This window comes from Notolabrus celidotus, chromosome 19 (genome assembly GCF_009762535.1).
Source record: "Notolabrus celidotus isolate fNotCel1 chromosome 19, fNotCel1.pri, whole genome shotgun sequence".
Lineage (NCBI taxonomy): Eukaryota > Metazoa > Chordata > Actinopteri > Labriformes > Labridae > Notolabrus > Notolabrus celidotus.
This window is the reverse complement of record NC_048290.1, coordinates 18111879-18125585: the sequence shown is the minus strand read 5'-3', so window position 1 is coordinate 18125585 and position 13707 is coordinate 18111879. Positions and strand designations below refer to the sequence as shown.

At 44.7% G+C, this 13707-nt stretch overlaps 1 protein-coding gene and 1 long non-coding RNA gene across 2 annotated transcripts in view; one reads left to right on the top strand and one right to left on the bottom strand.

The window, feature by feature from the left end:
- The window catches only part of ror2 (receptor tyrosine kinase-like orphan receptor 2), a 52280-nt gene that overhangs the window by 22673 nt on the left and 15900 nt on the right, over positions 1-13707 (top strand). The window contains exons 2-4 of the mRNA XM_034710115.1: positions 5030-5101; positions 12915-13202; positions 13392-13422. Of these exons, the coding sequence (XP_034566006.1) occupies positions 5030-5101; positions 12915-13202; positions 13392-13422 (391 nt within the window). The remainder of the gene's footprint in view (positions 1-5029; positions 5102-12914; positions 13203-13391; positions 13423-13707) is intronic.
- The window catches only part of LOC117831422, a 33256-nt gene continuing 24115 nt past the window's right edge, over positions 4567-13707 (bottom strand). Inside the window, exon 3 of the long non-coding RNA XR_004634997.1 lies at positions 4567-5095. This is a non-coding gene — a long non-coding RNA (uncharacterized LOC117831422). The remainder of the gene's footprint in view (positions 5096-13707) is intronic.

The following is a 13707-nucleotide window of genomic DNA, read 5'->3' as shown; positions in this document are numbered from 1 at the left end:
ACCCCTCGGTTCACCGCTCACATTCTTGGAGAGAGGTTGAAGCCGTGTTTTCTTCCTCTCACACACTGCGGTTATTTGCTTCCTCTCATCGAGGTTAAACTCAAAAACATGGATTCAGACTCTGTAAAGTGTTTGTGTAACGGATCTGCTCAGTCCACCCTCGCTGAAACTGAGGTGCAGGGTGGACGTGAGGGCAGGAATGAGGCCGAGTGGAGGATGGGGAGTAACGCAGGGTCAGAGGACCCTCACACACACACACACACACACACACACACACACACACACACACACACACACACACACACTCACACACTCACACACACTCTCACACACACACACACACACACACACACACACACACACACACACACACACACACACATACACAGACAGAGGCAGTTTGAGCAGCAGAGAAAGGGAAAGTGTTGAGGTGTGCCAGAAGGCCCTCAGTCTAAACCCCGGCTGATGGAGCCGTGTCGGGCCTCTCGGCTCTCAAAGAGTCCTTTCATGGAGAGGCAGCAGGCTGGAGGAATGCAGGAGCCAGCAGTCTGATTCAGCTCGGGATGGAAAAGCATCCTCCTGCCCCAAATCCCTCCTCTCCCACCGCCAACATACCATCAATCAAATAAGCTGCAGGAAGCTTCAGCATCTCTTATTGGTCACCAAGGTTTCCTTACTGAAAGTGAATTCATGAAAAGCTGCTGCAGCGTGGAGTCGGTGCATAAGGACTTCAGGGACATCTGGCAGCAGCTTCATAACCTGACTAAGACCCTGCAGGAGGCCCCCAGAGGCCCCATACCTGCAGTATCAGGGCATCACAGGAAACCAACTACAGCAGCCTCCTTCACACATGCTCTCCTCAAAATGTCCAGAATGATTTTTATGATTTTTTATGATGATATTTTTACTCTATTAATAGACTCAGCCACAACAACGCAAAACAACAATGCAGCCATCAGACAGTCCACATTTCAAAAGAGAAAAGAAAAAAAGAATAATTAAAAAAGAAAAATAATAATAATAATAATCATTCAAAATAATTTTGTGAATAATAAATAGAATAATAAAATGTAATAAAAATAGATACAATTTTTTTATGAAAAAAAGAATAATTAAAAAGTTTAATTAATATATATATTTTAATAAACAATACATGGAATAATAAAAAGTAATAGATACAATAAGTATTTAAGAAAAATAAAGAAATAAAATTATAATAATGTATTCTTTACCACAAATCACGCCCGAAATTTTTGAGGACTTTTTGAGAATTTTTACCCGGAGCCATCTGCAGGAAAAAGCCTTGGTTATATTCAGGTGAATGCTTCAGATGTTTGCTTTCAGAAGTGCAGCTCATCCAAAAATGTTGTGACATTTTTAAGAGTGTGGTTCATGTGTGAATAGAGCTATATTCATTTACTCATGGATAATGTTTGTCTTAAAGATTTGATAGATTTGAGTGCTGGACTGAGAAACGAGGAAGAGTCTTACTTGATTATGTTCGGCTGCGTTTAGATCTCTGGGATGAACTTTTTTGTGCTTCAGAGAATCTTAAAATCTATTCTACATATTCCTGACACCAGTGCAGGTCTGCAGATGGAGCAACAGACTCGTTCTGGCTCAGCTGAGTTTTGGACCAGATGAAGACTTGTGAAGGATTCATGACAGAGGGAGCTTTAAAGAGAATTGCAGAGGTCTTAATGAGAGGCAATAAAAGCTTCAATCACTTCTCTAACTCAGTGTGACACAAACATGGCTTTAAATATTTCTGAACTGAAGGAAGCTGGACTGCAGAACTCCTCTCAGATCCTCTCCTCTGTTTTTCACTCGATCATGACGATGTTTCAGGAATCCTGATTTTACAAGAGTCTTTGATTCCTCTGCGGGAGTAGAAATACAGCTAGTGGCTGTTTTTATTGTTGCACAGTCATTGGTTATTTTAAAGATGAATCAATGAATCCGGAAATGATTTGCACAATCATAAGTCCATGCAGCAGCTCCAGGAGACGCTCTGTGTTTGGACAGCAGCAGGTGGAAAAGCTCTCATGAGGCATATTTCATCTTATCAGTGTTTAAAGAAACGTTTTAAAGGTCTCACGGAAACTTTGCATCAGCCTGATAAAGAGACGAATGTCCGCTGAGTAAACGGTCTTATCTGCTGAACATAAACATCAGGATTTGGAGAGAGAGAGAGAGAGAGAGAGAGAGAGAGGAGGAGGGGGGTCCAGGAGGAAATGGAGCAGAGCGGGTTATCCTTCAGGTGTCGGTGGCAGCTTTTAATCAGGACCATGTTCGTGTTTTTACTCTGAGTTAAAGAAAGATGAAACATATTTCATCCTCTGAGCTCTGCAGACGTGAGAATCTCCTTATCCTGATTCAGAACAGAGCCGGCCGTCTGACCCGACCCGGCAGAGTTATCTCAGCTCGGCTCTGAACAGATTAATGACAGGAGGGCTGCGTTAAGTGTGGAGAGATGTGGGAGGGGTTCAGATGTTAGGGAGAGCACTTGATGCATTGTAGTAAATGTAGAGCTATTAGACTCTTAATTTCAGAGTTTGAATCTCTCTGGATGACCAGGGTTTTTTATCAGACAGACTGGCTGCAGCTCACGTTAGATGTTTTAAAGGAGTCCAACCTGAGTCTCAGGTTTGTTTATGAGCATGTTTGGCTGTTCTCACTGACACACATCATTTCTGTGTTTCCATACATCTTTCTTTTAAAGTCTGATTCAGAAAAAAATTCATGACAGACGGGAGCAGCGTGCTGTTCTTCAAACAAAGACTGCTGCTCTGTTTGCCCTGCATGCTTTATTTCTGCAGCCGTGATGTTTAGAAGACGGAGACGACGTCCAAAAGTCTGAGCCCAACATCTTGGCAGAGTTTGCTGGACGTGTCTCAGCTGCAGACCAGAGATGATCTGCAGGACATGATCACACAGAGTGCACGCAAATCCAGCATCTGCATCCAATGCAGGAATATTCAGAGCAATAATCCCTCTGTCTGCGTACATCTATGAGCGGATTAAACTCCAATCTGTGGAGGGAAGTGCGGCTCCTGGGAGGAATGCTGTTTGGTTTTGTTCACTGAAGTCCTCAGCACCACCAATTTCCTCCTGCAGCCACATCTGTGGAGCACATGCTCGTATCGCAGGGACGGCCCAGCCGAGTGGAGCTAATAACCGAGCCATGCGTCGTGTCTGCTGCTCACACGGCCTGATCCTGATTAACTCTCAGGGAGAGCAGAGCCAATCACAGCGAGCGGCCAGAGTATCCATTACACTCACGCTCATAAAGAAGGGAAGTATGTAGCATTGATATCAGAGTCCAGGACGCTGAAGCAGTCAGACTTTCCACCGATAGCCTTTGTTTCTGCTCTCCTCTGAACACGACAGAAAATAACCTGATTTATAACTCCAGATCATTTCAGCCGTCATGTTTTCTTTCTCTGTGTTTTGTGTTCTGTCATTATTTCTCTCCGTCAGTGGAAAAACCTGAAGGTCTCATTTCCTTTAGATCAACAAACACACGATGCTTCTGTTTGTTAAAGTGACGAGGACAAACATTCAAACAGACAAGGTTCACCAAGGAGCAGCAAGAGGGAGAAAAACTATAATACAACATATGAGACATCTTTTTTAAATCTGAATGTGTAAAAGGTCGACGTGTTTGTCCTCTGAATGCAACCACAGGGAGCTGTGGCGCCATAAAATTAGGTTTCTTTAATTTTTAGATGTCTTTGCATTCACACATGTTGCTCATCTTAATCATTTCAGGAGTTTTGTGCCCAAGTGTGAATACAGCTATGATTAATAGAAGAGGTGCATTGATGTGTTTGGGTATTAAAGCTCCAGTGAGGAGTTTTAGCCGGTTATGAAACACGATGAAGTTGACACAGACGTCTCTTTATCACTTACGAAGGCATTCTGCAGAAACAGACTTTACAACATTTGATCAGGTCAGAGATTCATCTTCAGCTGCATGTTAGATATTTGAAATAAAGAAAGAGGAGATTTCTCATTGTCAGAAAACACGACTCACACACGTACAAGACAAATCAGCAAAGAGATGATGCTGCTGATTTGTCCACAGGGGGCGCCAAACTCAACACAGCCACAATGTTCTGCACAGGAGCTTTAAGATTATTCAGAATTTATCATGAGCTGCGAATATACTCCCAAAAAACCTCAAGAAATTTTAAGGATGAGCTGCATGTGTGAACGCAAACAGTTGCATGTAGGGGTGATGACGTCTATGTTTTGTGTCCATGCAAACGTAGAGGAGAGACATGTAACAGGATGAATATAAACATCTATGGTTGAAGAAGGAGAATCATTTTAAAGATGAGAACAGAAGATGTCTGCACAGCATCTGTTTGCACGTAGCGTTGATATAAAAACTGTCCTCATAGAGTCGGTCTCTGCTGCTTCGTCCTCCATCATGTTGTAAACACACAGACTGATTTGATGTCATGTCGGCCCCCTAAAGATTTCTTGAAATTTCATAAGTGCATCTCTGAAAGAGGCCAGTAACGTGACATGAGCCTTTCTTAAGTTTTACCTTCGATGTTATTTTCTGCAAAAACTAAAAGGTGCATCTTACTTAATGTTCCGATTTTACTCCTCTAAACGTAGCTGCACAAATTCACAACAGCTGCATTTATTTAATCCACTGCAGGAAAGGAACATGCTGCACATTTTATGAATATCTGTGGGCAACATGAACACAGATCTGATGAAAAACTTTTGTGCAAACTCAAAGTTTTCTCTGCATGAATAAAGGAGTATTGTTTAGACTCCTCTCTGCTCTAAACCACATTACTCCAGAGTTTTCATGAGGGACGGTCTGAGCTGCCTGCTGTTATTCAACATGACGCTCTGTCTCTCTGATGGAGGCAGAGTCCTGAGTCTGCAGGGCTCAGCAAGTACATCAGGAACCTGAACAGACGCTGTGTGGTTCCTTCAGTCCAGAATGTTTTTATTCTGTGGTTTTATTTGTACTCACGTTCCCTCTCTGTGTTTTTGTGTTCTGCAGCTGATCCAGGTCTGTCGGTGGATTCAGAGGCTGTGGCTGAAGCTCAGAGTGGATCTGCACCAACACCTGAGGGTAAGACACACACACGTCATCAGGTTCAATGATCAACTCTGTCGGGTTCAAAAGACAGAGTTGTAAGAGTGTCCAAGAGAATGCTCTGTGCTCCTCTTCCTCGATGAAGCACAGCCAGACTCAGTAACTGTTTCCTGGAGTCTTGTCATCGCAGAGAGGTTGCCAGGTTTGTTCTTTCACAGAAGCCAAAAGCTCTCACGGCACTTCACCTAGAGGAGCTGCTGACTGACTGAGAGGGAGGATCAACCAGAGACACTCCACACACACAGCAGCTTCTCCTGACAGCTCTGTTCTCTGTGTTAGTTTGAGTATAGGAAATATTTTTAATCAAATGAGGAACACACTTTTACAATCTTTGCATCTCAATCCAGAAACAGGTTCAGCGTGCAATCTTTATTTATAAAGCACCAAATCCTGACAAACGTTATCGTCAGACTCTTTCCAAATAGAGCAGGTCTCGACCGTACTCTATGCTCTATCATTAACAAAGGCCCAACATCAAGACAGGATAAGATCCAGTCCCATCTTACAGACAGGACTCAGTCTGATCTCATCTTAATCCATCATGAGCAGAGCACTTTCTGCCAATTACAGTGGCAAGGACAAACTTCCTTTAACAGGCAGAAACCTCCAGCAGGACCAGACTCATGTTAGATACACATCTGCTGAGACCGTGTTGGAGAGAGGGATAGAGGGAGATGAAGAGAGGGAGAGATGATAGTGGTGAGATGGATAGTAGTAGTTGTAGCTGCTGGAGTCTGGCACGTCCACAGCAGCAGAGATCCAGAGGAACCTACGAGACAAGGGAGCTCAGGGACTCCAGAAAGGTCTATGGTTAGTAACTTTAATGGGACAGGAAGAGTTAAAGTGAGAGACAGGCAGACAGAGGAGAGAGAGGGAAAGACAGGATCCCAGTGTGTCAGTCTGAGCCTATAGCAGCACAACTGAGAGCTGGTCCAGGCTTGAGCTCCAATTATAAGCTTTATCATAAGACCTTTGCTCTTCTTCTAATAAAGAAATGTCCAGTTCTAATAAAACTGACACTACAGCTGCATCCACACTCATCTCTTCACGTGCCACCAAAGGCTTGCCTATGCCATAACTAAACTACACCCATAGGTACCGCCTCTTTCTACCAAACTGATTGGTTTGGTCATTCTTTGACAGGGCACCAGCGAATCAGCTTGAAGTTTGGTCTCAAACCTGTGATGCTTCCGCAGCTCATTCAAACAGCAGTCAGTCAAGATTAAGCTGCTTTTATTTTGAAAATCACTCACTAACAGAATTTATGTCTGAACCCAGATCCTGATTCAATCTCTCAGTTAAAGCTTCATTAATGATCAGAAACGGGTTGGATGATGGTTTTTCCTCCTGGTCGTTCAGGATGTGGCATCACGGTGGGTGTTCGGTGCTCAGCATGGCCTCCTGCCATCAATCATTTTATAATTTCAGAGCGAGCTTGGACGAAGCTGCAGCAGGGTCTGTTTAATACCAGGGTACAGTAATGGAAAAGTACAATATGAGGACTGACCGTCAGCTCCAAACCAGCACTCAGCAGTAATGGTTTTCAGAAACATTACGGAGTCGGTCTTTGATATGAAACAGAGAGCTGTGTGTAATTATTCTCTCTGTGTTATAATGGTTGTTTTAGGAGAGAACAGGTTATACATGTGACCTGTTTAAGTACATGTGGTTAGTGAGCTCACAGAGGTCACTGTTTGTGTTTCACTCAGTCAGATCGGGAGCTGTAGATTATAATGGGAGTGATTTTGATGATTGGTGTTCAGTTTCTGGAAACACTGAGCTCTGCAGGAAAATCTCAAACTGGTGTCTGCAGGAAAAACTGTCTGTATGGAGAGCAAAAGCAGGAGGAACACAATCCAGTGTAATGACGGCATCCCTAGTTGTTAATGTGAGGAGGATTTCTTTCTCTCTGTAAACAGATATCTGCATGAAGAGCAGCTAACAATCTGTTCTAAATCAAATATTTACACTGAGACACTCAGCATTTAGATTTCCTAACTTCCTGGAACGCATCAGAAATGATGGATCCCAGCAGGTGTTCTGGAATTCTGATTCTAGTTAGATAGTTAGATTCTCTGAGAGTCGATGATTCTGAGAACAAATGGAACATTCCGTGAAGAAGGTCAGTGGAAATTGATCTGAACTCACGGTCACTTCTCAAGTTGTTACCTCGACTTTAAACAATGAAGCGCTCTGAAATAGAAGTCTTTACTCAGGTAATTTATCGCTAACAGTTAGTTTTACCAGAAATACCAAGAAGTTGTTTAATCATCATTACCCAACAAGAGCTTGTTGGTTCTTTACATTAACGTTAGTATAATTCACTTGTGAGAATAGTTGTATTGTGAACACACCATCACTCTAACAGACTCTAAATCATGAACCAGTTCCTCGGCTCTCTCAGTAACGTGCCGGTCACCATCAAGTCTGTGGATGACAGGCAGACTGAGGTTCACACCACCTCCTCCACCTGTGTTTGTTTGTGTTCAGCGTGTTTAATGTTCCCACAGCGATGTGTTGGACTCTTAAATCTTGTCGAGACTGACTTCAGTCTCACTCTGTTTTTATTTTGATCAGAAATACTGAGTTTGATTTATCACTATCTTCTTTATAAGTGTGTTTAAACTCAAACAGTTCCACTGAGGCTGTCACTGCTGTGTTTTTGGAGCAGTCATTTGTTGGACAAACAGGCCGGTTGTCCGAGTGGACCGGGATCTGGACTCCTGCCAGAGCTCCGGCTTTGAGAGAAAGCTGCTTTTCATTACCTCTATCTCTGGGGGAAAGGACTAATCAATCAAGCACTTCAGCCTTGATATTTGAGACATCCATGCCTCCATAAAAGTCCTCTGCGACTCACAATGTAGCTGGCTTCAGACCAGCGGTGATGAAGGCTGATTCACCCGGTGGATTGCTGAAAGTGGGCCAGCCTGCATGCAGGCATGCTGCCTTTATCTCTGCAGGAGTGCATTACGCTCTGTGAGGGAGCGCTGATTACAGCCAGCGTTTGAAGTGTTGATTCAGAAAACTGAGGCCAAAACCGAGCAACAAACATCCACCGCTGCCGTCCTGATGGAGGCCAAACCAGTCTGGACCGGACTCTCTCACATGACTGAAGCTCTTCTTGTCTTCTTGCACAAGTCAACATAGGCTGTGATCCTGTAAACACAGCTGATGCTTGTACTCACTTCACTCACACCACACTGTTTATGAAAAACAGTCGGTCAAAGTGTTTGGTTTGGACTCGGTGGAGGTGGCAGCATGTTAGTCCAGACGTCCCTTTCCTCTGCTGGGTCTTTCAGCTCCTCCGGGGTTCCTCAGGTGTTCCCAGGACGGAGTTTATAATTTCCTCTAAGCGTGCTCGGGGTCTACCCTGGGAAGTTTATAAAGACTTCAGGTTTTACTTTTTTCCTTCCCTGACTTTGAAATCAGGTACATATTGGATTGGAGGATCTCTGTGAGGTCCAACTCCCCGTTATAAAATCAGATATCCTGCGTCTGATTGCAGGATGTCACATTCTGGCTGAGGGGCAACGTGCCGTCGATGTTAACCCTCCATCCACTTAGCTCTGCACCTGTCAGGTCTGTTTTATTTATATCTAAGATTTACCCCAAAGTTTAAAAATAGCTCCACAGTCTGACATTTCCTCAGACCTTTGGGTCACAGTGTTTCCGTTGTTGGGTCATCATGACACGAAATAAAGAGTTCAGAAGCTTAGGGAGTTTTATTGATTCTCGTTGGTCAGCCCTTTCCGTGTCCTTTGAGATGATTAATGTTCCCCCTCCTGCCCCTTACACCCGATCCTCTCACAGAGCTGCAGAACATCCTGAAGTGAGGGATGAAGACGTTATAATTAAAGAGCAGCGTGGTGACATCACTCCTGTGCCGCCTGCTCTGTAGAGAAATCTGCTGCGGCGGTTGGGAGGGAGGGGAAGCCGGGCACACTCGTCTGTTTCCATTCGTGAACGTGAGGCACAGATGGGACTCAGAGCCAGAGACTTCAGAGGGTGTGTGTGAGCGAGTGTTTATCAATGTTTCTGCACAGATCCATCCTTTCATGTCCTTATACAGTCATCTGCCCGGCTCAAAGGCATCCCAGCACAGACTCAAGCATTCCTGCGCCAGTCCTCTGAGGTGAAGGATTCTGATTGTCTCTGTGACTCTGAAGCCTCTCCCGGGTTTAATCTGAGCCCACCATGTATCTGTGACTCTAAAGATTCTGCAGGGTTTAATCTGAGTCCTCCAGGTCTCTGTGACTCTGACGCCTCTGCAGGGTTTAATCTGAGCCCACCAGGTCTCTGTGACTCTGAGGTCTGCAGGGTTTTATTCTGCACCAGAGTCCTCCAGGTCTCTGTGACTCTGAGGTATGCAGGGTTTTATTCTGAGCCCTCCAGGTCTCTGTGACTCTGAGGTATGCAGGGTTTAATCTGAGTCCTCCAGGTCTCTGTGACTCTGAGGCCTCTGCAGGGTTTTGTTCTGAGCCCACCAGGTTTCTGTGAAACTCAGCACAAGCAATCTTCATATTTAGTTTGGCTAATTGCGTTGCCGTCGGCCGTCTCCGGGGACGCGTTTGAGGAAAGTTTCAAGTATTCACGAGCGGGCTTAATTGAAACTTCAGGTCTGGGGAGCGCTCAGCACCCCCGTCACTCTGCAGAGAAGAAAAACAGAGCCGGAGTTGTTTTTCATTTCTTGCTCTCTGGTGGCTTACAAACGTTTCTTGCCTCTGTCCTTGTTTACCTTTGTTTTCTCTCTCTCCATCGTTCTCTTTCCATTACCGAAGGCCGTTTATCCAGCTTTATTTCATCTGCTGTCAGCCACACTCTCGTCCTGCAGAAACAAAGCATGGGGTCTCTAATCAAGTCTTGGAGGGGGAGCTGATCCAGGGCCAGGGGACCGGAGAGAAGGGAGAGTGGGTTCTTTAGTTTGTTGGTTCATCTGTTCAGCACATATATCCACAGAATGATGGATGTATTCACCATGATGTCACCCACTGGTTTGTCAGCTGTCTTTTCCAGCACTGCATTCGACTTTCTGGTCGCCATGTTTGTTCATTTTGTTCTGGGGGGAAAAAAGAGACCACATTTGGAAGAGTGGGAGGAGCCAAAGAATCACAAGTTTTTGTCCTGCTGTGCTCTTTCGATCTTCAGTGTTGACTGTGATGCAGCGTTCATACAGCTGGCTACTACTAAGTACTGACATTTCTACAGTGTGTTACTCGGCTGCTTGAGAGTCGGCCATCTTGGTTGAATTGGTGCACAAAGAATTGCAGGCTATGTTGGGCTGTGAAAGATGCACCCTTGGAAAAGTAGGCCTCAGTTGTTGGACGCATTTGAAGGAGTCTTCCACACGGGACTGCCTTTGATGCCAGGTCTTAAAATGTGGCCTCTGAAGGATGCAGCCCCTCAATTGGGACACACTTACCTGAGTTGAAGCAGGATCCCAATTACCTGAGTATCAGTCCAAGTTGATACTTTAATAACCAAGTCCCAGTTTAGTCCCCATGACTTGAGTCTGAGTGGAGTCCCAATTACCTGAGCCAAAGTGGGTTCCCCATCTCAAGTGTAAGACCAAGTTGATTCCTCAATATCAAAGTCTAAGTCCAGTCCCCAATACCTGAACCTGAGCCGAATCCCAATTACCTGAGTGTGGCTCCGACTTAAGTCCCCATTACGTGAGTCTGAGTCTGAGTCAAACCCCCAATTATTGATTCTAGTTAAGTCCCACTCTGAATCAGTTCCCAATTCCCTGAGTGTGAGCTCGAGAGTCTGAGTTGGGTCCCCAACACCAGAGCAAGAATCGATTCCCAAATAGTTAACCCCGAATGGAGTTCCAGTTTCCTGAGAGTGAGTCCGAGTTGAGTCCCTTTAACCTGGGTCCTGAAAATCAGAACTTTATTAGGACTTAAGTCCAAGTCCTGGCCTTGCGCACTTGAGCACAGGCTGGGGTGACAGCAAGAAGCTCCCACCTGTCACTCAATGAGGCCAGGCCCCTAATCCTACCTCCCATATTAAATCCTTAGCCGTACAGTTGTCATGAATAGAGAAATGAGCTAGAGAGACCCAAACAGTTTTTGTACCAGGCTGTAAACATGTTTATTTCTGCTGTAGCATTTTAACATGGGGCTCTATGGGGACTGACTCACTGCAGGAGACACACTCTCGTGGACACTGGAGGAACTGCAGGTTTCAGTGAGTCAGAGACATTCACATTCACCCTGCATGTGTTCATCTTTAGTAACCCTGCTCCTGTGCTCTTATGCTCTATGATCCCATAAACATGAACACGAAGAGGAAGATATTTTTCACATAAAAAACCTGAACAAACAGCGGGCTCTAAAGAGCTGTAAAATCTGTGACCGTCAGCCTGATGTAACTCATCATCTATGAGCTCCACATGTCCAGCTGCACGGGTTCTTCAGTCCTCAGTTCAACACCATTCATCATCAGATGCTCCAAACCAAACACCATGTGTCGTAACGAAGGGCACAAGAGGAAAATATTTATGTCATCAGGAATGTCTGCGGCACATAATCCACTTACCCCACTCACCGTAACCAGAGATACATGTGCAGACACTTCATGTTTACGTCAGAGAAGAGAAGAGAGATTATTAACAGTGAAAACATATGGAGATGTGCTCACTCTGCTTATTTATTCTGATGTGTGTGTGCTCACTACGTGGAAGAGAAGTCCCAGAGATACTAACGTTATACTTTAAACTTTATATCTGTAGTTAGTGATTGGGTGATGAGGAGCTCTGGGTGAGCGGATCACAGGTACACCCTGTTGGCTGCTGTCGTCTAATGTTGTCACAAACAGACCGACCTTAACTTGTTTATTTTAGAATAACTCTGATCAGCTGTAACTCAGTATAACGCTTCATTGAAAACAACCTAAAGAGGGAGGCCATGATCCAATTTCTTACATCTCTGCAGCAGCTGTGGCCGTCCAGCTCTCGTGGACGTGGTTTTATAGGAACGTCTGGACGGAGCTTCATTACATCTGATTGGTTTAAATATTTTAATCTGTCTGCGAGGAGAACAACATTTGTGACTCATTAGTGGATAATCTCTCCTTGCTTAACCTCTCTGGTGGATGTTGGAGTGACCTGCAGAGAAACACAGAGATGTTCTCTGTTCTTCTGTACCTCCTGTGTTTGTCGTGGTGCTACTGAAGCTGTGGCTTCGTTCAATCTTTCAAACATCATAAATAAACAAACCAATCCCCGTCCGGTCTTGGTTACTCTGCCTGGAAAATACTGATGAATGGAAACTGCAACAGTAGACTTAAACCTGCATTGCTATAATTTCCAGCAGGGGGCGACTTCACGTATAAGAAACAGTCTATTCTACTGCTTTGATGACATTCTACTGCTGTTATCTGATTCCATTGCTATGGTCACATTCTATTGCTTTGATCACATTCTACTGCTTTGATCACATTCTATAGCTTTGATCTCATACCATTGCTATGATCTCATTCCATTGCTTTGATCTGATTCTGTTGCTCCAAAAAAACAAGTCATGGACACTGAATGACAAAGTTTAGGTTATGTAAACTAGAAGCCTGACAGGGTGAGCAGGACCCCGATGTAAAGTGGAGGGGGTTCAAATCTGTAATCCAGACGCTGACCGGTGAATTTTAAATCTAGAATCCTTGAATTGAATCCACTTGAATAATTTCGAGATCTTTGCATTGAAGGCCTTTAACTTGTATCCCCATGTGTGCCGATGTTTTGGATGGGTTTAAGGTGTGTTTAGTTTGAACCTCACCTGTATTTCCTCTCTAACAGGTTACTACCTGGAGTTCCAGGAGCCCCTCAACAACATCACACACTTCCAGGGTCAGACAGCCACGCTGCACTGCAAAGTCACAGGAAACCCCCGACCCACCATCCGCTGGCTGAAGAACGATGCCCCCGTATTCCAGGAGCAGGGACGCATCACTATACGCAGGACTGAGGCCGGGTCCAAGCTCAGGATACAGGACCTGGACACGACTGACACTGGGTACTACCAGTGTGTCGCCTCCAACTCTCTCAAAGTCATCTCTGCGACCGGCGTGCTGTACGTCAAACTAGGTACGGATCAGTTTCAGACAGACACATTGATAGAGGAACTCCGTGGAGGGGATGTTTCATCTATAAACGTACAAAACCTTCTTTTTTCCTGTTAGACAGTCTTTGTCTCAGTGAGATCTGTACTTATTCAAAGAGCTTACAACATCTTCCTTTTGTAATTTCTCTTTTCTTTTTATTTCTGATTTCCAGGACAGATGCCCACACACAGCCCGGACGAAACGTGAGTACAGACTTCTTTTAATGTGTCTGAATAACTGTCACACAGAAACATTAAAGGTGTATTTCGACCAAGAGTTCCCCAGAACAAAAAGGTTACTGTGCCCCCATTGTGGTCTGCGTTTCGACTGCAGGCTGAAGTCCCGGGTAGATTGTGCAATTCTGGCCAGTGACGTATGGAGGGGGGAAAAAAGTAATTGCACTACACCAACAGACCAGTAGAGGGCAGTAAAAAAGAAAGACGAATGCCATTCATCACAGATGACACCATAGAAGCAGACGGACAGGC